The sequence below is a fragment of the Drosophila gunungcola genome, unplaced genomic scaffold, assembly GCF_025200985.1.
Source record: "Drosophila gunungcola strain Sukarami unplaced genomic scaffold, Dgunungcola_SK_2 000010F, whole genome shotgun sequence".
Lineage (NCBI taxonomy): Eukaryota > Metazoa > Arthropoda > Insecta > Diptera > Drosophilidae > Drosophila > Drosophila gunungcola.
Window position 1 is genome coordinate 281,032 of NW_026453198.1, and position 13,276 is coordinate 294,307.

Below are 13,276 nucleotides of genomic sequence, written 5' to 3' on the forward strand. Positions count from 1 at the left end.
CAATAATTGCGTAATCTCAATACCTATAAGGACTCGAAGTTAGAAAAAAACTGTTTCTGGCATGTGGACACAGAAACTTAGTTTTGTCTATAATTTCTTAATTAAATCTTTTTAGTCGATTTCTCGCTCAACTAGCGGGTTTTCCCAAAAGTGGTAAAGCAAATGTTTTTCAGCTCAAGCTGCTTAACATAGTAAAATCGGTTTCGGGGCCCAAAACATCAATTTGATTCAAACCAACAAACAAATGCAGTCTATATCTTGTTTATCTTTTGAACGAAGCATCGTATCGTAAGCGTATTTAGCGCCAGAACAGCTTTCCAAACATTTGGCAGAAATTAAAAATCTTACCGCAAGGGTATGCCATATGGTGGCATCTGAGTGAAAACTCGATATAGACAAATAGTTTTTTAACACATACGCATACAAATAGAAAAATACACGTTATGTAATCTAATGCCAGCCGAAGCTAGCTTTCTTTCTTGTTTTATATTGTGTTTGTAAAATGTATATCATTTTAAAATTGCAATGAGTTCTAAGAATATTTAAGTTATAAATAGTTTTTTTTGGTTATACTATTTATGTTGTTTTTTATTAAACAGAATTATATTTTTAGTAAATAAAAATTTAAACACTATTATTGAATTATTTTAAAGAACTAAAATTTGTAAAATAATTAAAGAGAATTGATTTAAACCAAAATAAACAGGCTTCCACCAGGGTAAATATGACCATTAAATCTCTTACAAATCTGTAGATATTGAGTAAACACTAAGTGAAACTTTTGTTTTACTACAAAATCCTAAGAACAATGCTTAAGCTACTTAAATAACACTGCAAAAAGGAAAGGGATCCGTAGTATTTTATTAAATGTAAAAGCTGAAAAGCATCCAATGAGATCTATTCAATGTGATTTTAATCAATGTAACATCTAGCCAAAAAACAGCTGATATGGTAATTCCCCAATGCAGTGCCAAGCAGCGGAATGCCAACAAAATCTTAAACTGGTTTTGCTCAGGGGTACTTGTTGATTTTTGGTTTTCGCCTAGATCAGAAGACCGGCTGAAAACAAAGCTACAGCTGAGAGAGTATCTCGGAACTCAAAACCCTAGACTGTTGGTAGGGCCACGCTCTCTTTTCGTTACTCTCTCTGAGTGTTCTCTCTAGATAATAGCAATACACTAAAGTTGGTGATTGCCTGGTATATTGAATATACTTCCATTCATATGTGAGCAATGCTTGTGAACAGACGCAAACGCGGTATAAGATAAAAAACCTTGATAACAAGTAAATGTACCCTTATAAATAAGGAGCTGCAGCAGCAAATGCTAATAAAAGTTTTTAAGTGCTGCGGTTACAATAATCAACTCTAAAAGTGTAAAGTGATAAACAAATTTAAAAACACAACTCGGTGTACTCAAAATTTTAATAAACTCAACTGCAAATATGAAGGATTTGTTTGCGCGCCGTTATAGTGCAGTTTGTGTAAGCGATGAAGAGGCCAACAGTCAGCGGCCATCGATGGCGATGCATGGATTTGGAATGGAATTGCAACCCGACGCAGATCCTGCTGCGTCATGGGCCACTCAGACCTCCATTCGCAAGAGTCTCAAGGCAAATCGTTCGATGAATCCGATGGACATGTTGGGTAGCTTTTTCAACGAACCAAACCAAAGCAACCGCAATAGAATTCCTACCCGTAAGTTCTAGAAAGTTCAGAACCGAGGAATTGTCCCTAAGAAAGAGGTATTTCTAAGCATATCGTTGTGAAGGTCAAATTCACATAAGTAGTCATCAATAATAAGTTTCGTGATGAAGCTATTTGCTTTAGCTTTAATCACTTTTCGTTAGACTTGCTTGGACGCGTGTTTGACAAATGCGGAACAGTTAAAATAGAAACCTCTCATAAAACCATCAAAGCTGTTAACTTCCTGTTTGTTTTTTGTTTTGATCAGCAAAAATGTAAAACAAATAAAATCAAAAGTCGGCAGTGACATAGATTCTTTGATTGGCTTTGAGATTTCGCAAACTATCTTGACAAACTACAAACAACTTTGAACACAAATTATATCAATTACGTATGGATTCAGTTCGACCTTGAACTTGACCATAAAATAAAACCAAACAACCTGAAATTGATTTACATTTTACTTTCCATATATGAGTCGTAAGGCAAGTGCCAGTTTCAAATTTCATGCTATCGGTTGACTTACTGTTGCTTATGCTGGGGGTTAGCAACAACGATCATAGCTGACCTTAAATGGTTACTGACAACCTAGCTTTTGTGAACATAGTAAAATACTTAAAAAACCTTTATATTTTATTGGCTTAAAAAAGCTTATTGTACTTGTATACATAACATTTTTTTCATAAAATGTATTTGTTTATTATTTGATATTTCTTGGACATACAACCAGGGACACGTTTCAGATTAAACCTGCTTCAAAAACTCCTTAAAACTATTAAAACTTAAAAAATTGTTGTTTGGATCTATTTTAATAAATTGGCATTTATCACAAAATTAAGCATTTCGGGCTTACATAATTTTGAACAATTCTGTAGTCAATTGCACTCAATTTTCTTCTGTACGGATATTTTTGAAAAATACGTGGCCTATTAATATGATATATAAAATTTTTCACAATACAATTGCTCACATTATCACAAATACATTGTGTAACTGTATATTTATACCCTTGCAGAGGGTATTATAATTTCAGTCAAAAGTTTGCAACGCAAGGAAGGAGACGTTTCCGACCCTATAAAGTATATTGCAGGTAGTATATAAGTCGGAACGAGCCGTAACGGACGTTTATAGCATATAGCTCCCATAGGACCAATCGGAAAAATAAATGAAAAAATATTATAACTTTTTAATTTTTACTTTAGTTCTTCGACATATAGTAATAGTAATAATATAACTTTGCTGTTTTTAATTTTTTTTTTAGTTCATCGACATTTAGTAATGGTGAAATATTTCAGAATTACGGTTTAAATTTCATCAAAATCAGACGACTATAACATAAAGCTCTAATGGGAACAATAAAAATAAACAAGAAAAGAAGCAAACTTCGGCAAACCGAAGTTTATATATCCTTGCAGCTATTGCAAAAATTAAATATTTTTGAAAACATTAAAATTATGATTTACTTGCGTATATGTCTAAAAACATTGAAGCAATGATGATTTGCAGCTCAATTATTAGATTATATATTATTCTTTTATATATTTTTATTATTTCTATGGGAGCTATATGATATAGTAGTCAGATTTTGATGAAATTTAAACCGTAATTCTGAAATATTTAACCATTACTATATGTCGAAGATCTAATAGAAAAATTTAAAAACAGCAAAGTTATAATTTTTTTTGTATATTTTTTCTGATTGTTCCTACGGGAGCTCTATGATATAGTCCACCGATTTTGATGAAATTTAAACCGTAATTCTGAAATATTTAACCATGACTATACGTCGAAGAACTAAAATAAAATTAAAAAACAGCAAAGTTATAATTTTTTTTATTTATTTTTTCGATTGTTCCTATGGGAGCTATATGATATAGTCGTCCGATTTTGATGAATTTAAAACGTAATTCTGAAATTTAACCATTACTATATGTCGAAGAACTAAAAAAAAAAATTAAAAAACAGCAAAGTTATAATTTTTGTATTTATTTTTTTTTGATTTTTCCTATGGGAGCTATACGCTATAGTCGTCCGATTTTTATGACTTTTTTTTTTATTTTTTTTTTCAATTTTTCCTATGGGAGCTATACGCTATAATCGTCCGATTTTGATGAAATTTAAACCGTAATTCTGAAATATTTAACCATGACTATATCTCAAAGAACTAAAAAAAAAATTAAGAAACAGCAAAATTATAATTTTTTTTATATATTTTTTTGATTGTTCCTATGGGAGCTATATGCTATAGTCGTGCGATCCGGCTCGTTCCGACTTGTATACTACCTGCAATAGAAAGACATGATGCAGATAACTTTGGTGATTTTAAATTTTTTTTTAGTTCTTCGAGATATAGTAATAGTTAAATATTTCAGAATAGCGGCTATAACGACTATAAAAAAAATAAAAATAATAAAAAATTTTTTTTTTTTAATTTTACTTTTTTATTTTGTAATTTTTTTAGAAATTATTTTTGATTAATTAATAATTCGACAGTTCAGAATTACGCTTTAAATTTTATTAAAATCGGAAAACAATATCATATAGCTGCCATAGAAACTATCAAATAATTGAGCTGCAAATCATTTTATCTTCAATTTAAACATACACCCAAGTCTGTCATAATTTTAATGTTTTCAAGAATATTTAATTTTTGCAAAGCTGCAAGGGTTAATACGGTTTTTACCACGTCAATGTTTCCTGGCTGCTGGAAAATTTCTAAAATTTTGCCCGTCCCGAAATCAAAAAATTAATTTAGACCAATTTCCATCTTGCCTTTCCTTGCAAAGTCATTAGAGCAATTAGTTGCCCTGCGGATGCAAACTCACCTGGAGAACAATCAGGTTTCAAAAAGCACAGAAGTTGTGCAACTGTCATTTTAATGATATCCGAAGACATTCGCCAAAAATCAATTACAGCAAAGTAACCTTCCTAACACTTCTTGACTTTTGCAAAGCGTTTGACTCTACAAACCACAAAATACTCTGCATAAAGATTCGCACACTGTACAATTTCTCTTCAAGTGCAATAACATATCTCACAAACAGGGTGCAGGGCGTCGTCTCCGGGTCGCTAAAATCGTCATTTCTGCCTCTCAAACAAGGAGTCCCACAAGGCTCAGTTTTAGGTCCACTGCTTTTCTCGTTATATGTAAATGATCTCCCTAAGTGTATTTCTGTATGTGATGTGCACCTATATGCAGATGATGTCCAGTTATATGTTATCCGTCCCCTAAGTTAATTTAGTGAGTGTATTAGAGTTAGCATCAATGAAATTAATCAAATAAATGATTGGGCTGATGCAAAAAAAAATCTGGGAATAGAATTTAATTCCACCTTAACGTGGGATGACCATGTGAACAAAACCACAGGAAAAGCATATGGCATGCTCATGCTCAAATAAGATTTTTGAACTAAGCTTTGAGTTATGGATTATGTTAAAAACCCTCTTATTTCTGCATAAACTCCTGACTAAAAAAGAGCCGCAGTACTTAATTGAACATGTGCAACTGGTTTCGTCAGCTAGAACAAACAACATTGTCTGCAAAAGATTAAAATTGGCGATGACGGAAAAACACTTTTTCATACAGGCTGTTCGCTATTGGAATTACCTCCCAAACAATATAAAAAGTATAAGAAACGAAAAGCAATTTTAAAACGAACTTATAAACTATTTAAAGGGCAAAAGCTAGTTCTTATTTTAATTTTAATTTATTATTTATTAATCTCATTTTGTTTCAAATTCAATTCATTTCTTTATGTTGCTCATGTCACCAAAACCTATTAAATGTATTAAACTGTAAATGTTAAAATGAGTATTGTTATTGTAACGTAATGTAATGTAATTGTACTTCTAGTATTTAATTTTTATTGTACGAATCACAAAGTATTTAAGTTTTAATGTAACAATCACAAAGGGCCGATGAAACTTAAAAGACTTAGTCTTAAATCGTCGGGATACCAATACAAATAAATAAATTAATTAATTCAAAGCTATATAAAAGTAAAAAAAATGCACTTATAAAAGTGAACGCAAAACTCAATGCATATAAAAGTAAACGCAAGCCTAAATGTAAACACAAAAGTAAAAGCAAATCCAGATGATTACACAAGTAAAAAGTAAATTCGAAATCGCCAAATAAATCATAAAACCTAGTGAAGACATAAAAATAAGGCTAAGTTCTACTAAATAAAATCAATACAATTATAAATAAATTAAAATGTTAAAAGAAATGTGAACATAAAGCGAGAATTAGTTGTACATATGGAGAGAACAAGAAGTTCGAAAGCTTTTTTAGTTAATTATCAATAGAGCTAAAAGATGCGAATATAGGCAAAGAGGGACATGTAAAATTCAAAAGATGTGTATGCAAATTTCGGTCACGTTAAAGAAGTGCAGACGTATGAGCCGATAGGGTTATAATTTCCGAACTTTTTTGGTTTGCATGTGTTTACAAATTTTCAGCAACACCACCAAAACATAGAAGCGCTATCATCAGTGGGATATCTCAGGTGAGCCAAGTTTGAACCATTTAATAGCCTTCGGCAAATTTAATGTTCTTATCCGCAATTAATTGATCGAGTGTAAATTTATCGCAATAAAAAAAACCTTGAAATAGAAAAATAACTAAATACTAAATAAAATGTCTGAACGCTAAGGATAGTATTTCTTATGAAACAAACAAGAAAAAAACATTGAAGTAAAAGAAATTGGTAATTATCAATTTAAATATATATTATTAGCCTTTTTTACCAATACTCTGGACTGCAGTTGAGATCGCACGATACATGACAACAATACCTGTGTACAAAATAGCTAAATTTAAATGAAATTATATTATATTATAATTAGTTAATATCAAGTATATTAATGTCTGAGTAAACAAACATATTTTTAACTCCATGCTAACCCGAGAGCCGTCGTAGAACCAGTTATTAAAAGGAGCCTAATGCAGTGTTTTATTGGCCATGGTAGGGTGGGCTGATGGTGTTACCATTTACATCTAGAGGTGTGTAATGTGAGAAGTACTATCTCTAACTGTCTGTCTGTTTGCTATGCTATCTCTTTTCCGGCCGATATTGGCTCGTTGCCTGTTTGCACGCGATACATTTTAATTGTTAAAGATATTTAAAAGCACCCGTAAGCTGCAGCCTCTCAAGAACACCACGACATTCGCTGACGAGTTATAGCCTGATTCCATTGCCGCATTAGTGGACTTTTTAAATGTGCCTGATTCCATTGGCGCATTAGCATTAAGCTAATGCTACTCCGACATGTGAGTGGCACGAGCAGCTGATCTGGGTTTGTTTACTTTTGCATTTCGGCAAATCCAAAAGAAATTAATCAAAATTAATGAACATGAGTGAGTTTACTAAACTCTGTAATGGTCAGCAGGACATCTATAATGCGACCGAGGCATTTGCCAACTTGGACGAAAAGGAAGAGAAGCTGATTACGTTGTTATGACGGGTTTGCAATGGAGACCACCACAGTTTCCAAAAAGGGCTAGGATCCCCGTATATGTGGGAGTTATTTTATGCCAGAGATCCAGCAGTAATGCATTGTGGTACTGCGAGCAGAATTTGCAGCGTGCGCCTTCGTTTTCAGTCATTTTTATACAAAATAGATTTTAAATTCAAAAGAAATCAAAAATTGCTCCAACCTTGCATATAGAAAACAGCTGTTGTAGTGGTGGCACGAACAAAATATCGTTCAACATCGGTATTTTCCGGTATTTTTTCTAAATATGTTCGGGGCGAATGGTTTTTAATCGCATTTAAAAATCGCATTTATTTTAAATGCGGCATTTAGCCTTATGGGATTCCCTGTGTAAATAAATGCGCATTAGGCTAAATGCGTTTTAATGCGCCAATGGAATCAGGCTATTAGATCCGGATTTTAACGCGAGCAGGGCTAACAGTTTACAATACCATCAGCTCAACATTATTCGTTATAAATCGGATAACGGTATCATAAAGCTGCCATATGAACGATCGAATAATTAAGCTAAAAATGATCATAGCTTCAATGCATTAAATATAAATAAATCGAATTTAAGATGTTTAAGGAGTATTTAATTTTTTAAAATGGTCGATAGGGTTTATATTCTTGACAGCATCACAAGCCATTTCCATCTGTCCGTCTTTCCGTCCGTTCATTTGTTTTTCCGTTTTTCCGTTTCTACGCAAACTAGTCTCTCAGCCTTAAAGCTGTCTTCATGAAACTTTCCCAAAAGTTGGGAAGTTGAAGTTGGGAAAACAATATCATATAGCTGCCATAGGAACTATCAAATAAGCTTCAATTAGCTTCTATGTAAACATACACGCAAGTCAATCATAATTTTAATGTTTTCAAGAAAATTTAATTTTTGTAATACCTGCAAGTGTATATGAACTTTGGCTTGTCGAAGTTTGCTTCCTTTCTTTCTTTCTTTCTTTCCTTGGATATACGTTTGTTTTTTTTTTTATTTAAATCGGAAAATGATATCATATAGCTGCCATAGGAACAATCAAAAAATTTAGCTGAAAATCATCATAGCTTCAATGTTTTTTAACATATATACATAAAAATCGAATTAAAGATGTTTAAAGTGTTCACTCTAGAACATGGATAGTTAGGTTGCTGGTGCAACACCACTTCAGATTATTTTTGTGACCTAAGAAGTATGTTAATTAATTAATAGGATGGGATAACCCAAAGAATTGACATTTATAACATACACTTGTCCCCGAAATAGAATATACATATAAACTCCTAGAATTAACCCCTAGAATTGGTTATACATAAGAACACTGTAACTAGTACATAAATGGAAAAGGGTATAAAAGACGTGATGAGCGCCAAATAAAGTTCATTTCCTAACGAAATACTGTTGTGTTTTAGTCAGGGATTCGGCATCAGCGTTCACAGGAGACTGCTTCTCAAAAGATGGGTATGGAAAAACACAAGCCGTAAAAAACAACATTTTGGCGGAATTTAATAAGAAGTCCGCCGAGGCAACAATGAACCACTCGATGCAACACTTGGTTGGGGATCAGGAAATTTGCTTACACGAGTCCAACCAAGCCAGACAAGCGCTTCATGGAACTTTAGAAACTGCGGGCCAAGACCCGAAACTACAACTTATATATATTAAATATATTGAGGAAGATTTTCAGCGCTTTACTAAAAATCTAAAAGAATAAAATAAATGGACAAATTACCCCTACGATTTTAAAGGGGTATAAGAAGTTAAAAATGGAAAAAAGAAAAAAAAATTTTTATGCAACAGAATAAATTCGAAGAAAGTCGAGTTTCTGTTAGAGACATTTCCGCATGGTCGGGATTATTTGACATGTTTAAGGAAATGGTTGACAGCGATGAAATGATGAAGCCTAAGATGAAACTAATGCGACTGAAGGAAGCTGTAATGGGAGAAGCTTTACATTTGATAAAGCATCTGCTGTTATGTGATGAAAATTATAAAATAGCTTTGGATATTTTAAAAAATAGATACGAGAACAGACGTCAGTTGCTTATGAAAAATTTTCATCAAATACTTGATTTGCCTATGATGAACATCGAATCAGAAAAAAATGTTTTAAACATGCTGGATACAGCGCAAAAATGCACTCATGCCATCAAGGGCATGGGTATCGCAATAGATGACACCGATGTTTTCAATACGAACATTCTTCGAACAAAACAAAAGAAGTTCAGACCTTTAAAGATGTGTTTGAATTTTTGGAGAAACATCTACAAGCCATAAAAGCAGTAAGGCAGCCCAGACACATGACCCGAGAAACTCCGAGAGTATTGGTTGCGGTTATGAGTGGCAACTGCCCATACTAAAAAACTAAACTAATTACAAGATTGCATTAAATTTTGTCAACTGGATATTACGGAAAAGTGGAATTTTGTTCGTCGAGAAAGAATTTGTTTCAAGTGCTTGGGCTACACATATACTCTTTACAAGGTATGTCAAGTGGAACAAGGTTGTTCGCAGTGTGGTAGACCCCATCACGAGTTGTTACATAAACAAGAAGAAACTAAAGCAACTCCTATATCAAGAACGGGAAAAATAACCTTGTTGGCCACAGCGCAGATTGAGGTCCAAGATGCGAGTGGAGCATGGTTAACCCTTCGAGCATTAGTGGACCAAGGATCTCAAATTACTGTCATTTTTGAAGAAGCAGTTCAAATGTTAAGAGTACCCAAAAAGAAAAAGAGAACCCAAATATATGGATTAGGAGAAAGTTTGGTTGGGTTATCAAAAGCGTCGATTCAGCTTAAAATTCGTCCAAGATTTTCCAGCAATAATCGATTTGAGACGGAAGCAGTGGTTTTAACGGTGTTATTAAACCCACAACCGCCGCAATCATTTGAGTATGATATGCGAAAATGGGAAGATACAACCTTGGCGGACCCGACCTTTTACAAGCGTAGCAGGATTGATGTGCTAATAGGAGGAGATCTCTTAGCCGAAATTATTACTCAAGGATTGAAGCAGGAAGAATCCATGATTGGTCAAGGTATTAAACTAGGATGGATTTTGTCAGGAATGGTGCAAATACCGGGAAATAAGCGCATTAACTCGGCAGTCAATTTGGAGAAATTTTGGGAATTGGGAGAAGTTCCAGAAACAATAATCATAACAGATAATAAGAAATGAATGGAATTATACGAAAAAACGACGATGATTGATGTCGACGGGCGGTTTGTGGTCAAAATGCCCTTGGTGGAAAATAAAGAGTTGGGAGAATCTCGGAAAAAAGCAATGGCACGATTAATAAACTTAGAAAAGAAGTTTGGAAAAAATACAAAATTAAGGCAACAATATTCGGAATTCATGGATGATTATATACGACAAGGACACATGGAGGAAGCATGATTTAGGAAAATATTATATTCCCCATCAACCGGGTGTAAGAGAGGATAGTCTTACTACTAAACTTCGGGTGGTGTTTGACGGATCGTCAAAAACAACAAATGGAAAAAGTCTAAATGATATTCAATTGTCTGGACTACACATTCAATGGACTATATTGAAAATAATTATGAAATGGAGAAATTGGAAATATGTTATAACAGCTGATGTTGAAAAAATGTACAGACAAATAAGGGTACATAAAGACGATCAAGACTATTTGCGAATATTGTGGAGGAGGAAATCAAATGAAAACATAAAGGAATTTAAGCTAAAAACGGTAACATATGGAACTGCATTTGCTCCATTTTTAGCAACAAGAACTCTATTAGAAATAAGAAAAAGATGTAACGACGATAGAATAAAAGAAATAATTCACAATGATTTTTACATGGATGATTTAATGACAGCTGCTGAAGACATCGAAAGCTGTACTAAAATTCAGAATAAAATATCAACGGAGCTGGGAAATTGTGGTTTACATTTACGAAAATGGGCGGCAAATTAACGTGAAATTCTAATCGTTACCAGAAACTTCAACGGAGAAGATGTTTGAAGTAAACAATGAAGAGACAGTGAAGACACTGGGATTGATTTGGAAACCCCAAAGTAATGAGTTCGGGTTTAAAATCAATATGACAGAAGGAAGGATTATAACAAAAAGAGGAGCTCTATCGACCTTAACAAGAATTTTTGATCCAATGGGATGGTTGGCACAATCGACAATCATAGCAAAATTATTTATCCAAGGGCTGTGGAAATCTGAGGTTGGATGAGATGAAGTGCTGGACGAAAAAATGGATGGTGAATGGATAAATTTTAATGCAAATTTAAAAGCAATAGAAAACATAAGGATTACACGATGGACTGGAGGATCGGAAAACGAACCTATAGAAATACATGGGTTTGCAGACGCATCGGAGCTAGCATATGCATCAGTAGTATATGGGAAGACATCAAGTGGAATTACCATAATAGCAAGCAAAACAAAAGTTAATCCAATAAAAAATCGAAAAACTCTGCCAAAATTGGAACTGTGTGCCGAACACCTGCTAGCAAAATTGTTGAATTAAGTTACTGCAACCATAGCGACGAAAACTGATGTCTATGCTTGGAGTGATTCAACAATTGCGTTAAGTTGGATAAAAAATTGCAGAAATAAAGACAGGTTTATACGATCAAAAGTAGAACAAATCAAGCAACTGGCACCAATGACTGCATGGAGACACATAGGGTCAAAGGAAAATCCTGCTGATTTAGGAACGAGAGGCATACAATTGGACAAGCTTGGAATCTCTGAACTTTAGTGGAAAGGTTCGAAGTGGCATAGTAAAGAAAAGAAACACTGGCCCTTGAAAGAAGAGGATACAGTACTACAAAATTTGAGCACGGTAAACAGGAAAATGTTCTGCCTGATATAGAAAATAAATTTAACAATATGGAAAAATTGATTAAAGTAATGGCTTATGTACTGAGATTCATAAATCGATGTAAAAAAGAATTCATGTCAGGATCGAATAATTTATCAGTAGAAAAATTGGAACGAGCAGAAACTAAAATTTTCAAGCTACATCAGCTTACCCGAAGAAGTCGAAAAATTGAAAAGGAAAAAGGAGATAGACTCCAAGTGTAAATTAGCACCCTTACACTCATTTATTTATAATAAACAAGTCACATTTGGCTAAGCTGTTAATTGAAAAAACACATGTATTTATTTATTTATTTATGCGTCAATGGATGGATAAATCCTTATCTGGCTATCAGCTAACTTAACTTTAAAACTAAATATTAAGTAAACAAGAAAGGAAGCGAACTTCGGCAGGCCGAAGTTCATATACCCTTGCAGCTATTGCAAAAATTCAATATTCTTTAAGACATTAATATTATGATTTACTTGCGTGTATGTTTAAAAGCATTGAAGCTATGATGAATTGCAGCTCTGTTATTTGAGTTCCTATTAAAAGCGTAATTCTAAACTGTCAAACAATTAAATAATCAAAAAGAATTTCTAAATAAAATTACAAATAAAAAAATTACATTTAAAATTTTTTTTTTTATATTTTTATTGTTCTTATGGGAGCTTTATGTTATAGTCGTCCGATTTTGATGAAATTTAAAACGTATTTCGGAAAAATTTAATCATTTGTATATGTCGAAGAACTAAAACAAAAATTTAAAAAAAAAGCAAAGTTATAATTTTTTTGTATTTTCTTCTGATTGTTCCTATGGGAGCTATATGATATAGTCGTCCGATTTTGATGAAATTTAAACCGTAATTCTGAAATATTTAACCATTACTAATGTCGAAGAACTACAAAAAAAATTTAAAAAACACCAAAGTTATAATTGTTTTTTATTTATTTTTCCGATTGTTCCTATGGGAGCTATATGCTATAGTCGATCCGGCTCGTTCCGACTTATATACTACCTGCAATAGAAAGACAACCTTTTGGGAAAGTTTTATGCAGATAGCTTTAAAACTGGGAGACTAGTTTGCGTAGAAACGGACGGACAGACGGACATGTCTAGATCGACTCGCCTAGTGATTCTGATCAAGAAATGTCTCCTTCACTGCGTTGCAAACTTCTGACTGAAATTATTATACCCTCTGCAAGGGTATACAAATATTCCCTAAGTAATGGCCTAAGCACATCCTTCTTGGATCCCCAAACCAATCGAATGCTTAGTGG

The 13,276-nt window shown here is 33.3% G+C and overlaps 1 protein-coding gene across 7 annotated transcripts in view; it reads left to right on the forward strand.

The window, feature by feature from the left end:
- Window positions 1-1,080: 1,080 nt before the first annotated feature.
- The window catches only part of LOC128263668 (scavenger receptor class B member 1), a 294,139-nt gene continuing 281,943 nt past the window's right edge, over window positions 1,081-13,276 (forward strand). Inside the window, exon 1 of one of the 7 annotated variants that reach the window (XM_052998748.1) lies at window positions 1,081-1,696. In XM_052998748.1, the coding sequence (XP_052854708.1) occupies window positions 1,444-1,696 (253 nt within the window). In that variant the 5' untranslated portion in view covers window positions 1,081-1,443. Of the gene's footprint in view, window positions 1,697-1,724; window positions 1,744-13,276 lie in introns of those variants that run through there. The other 6 variants (XM_052998745.1, XM_052998743.1, XM_052998744.1 and 3 more) reach the window with 6 other exon arrangements.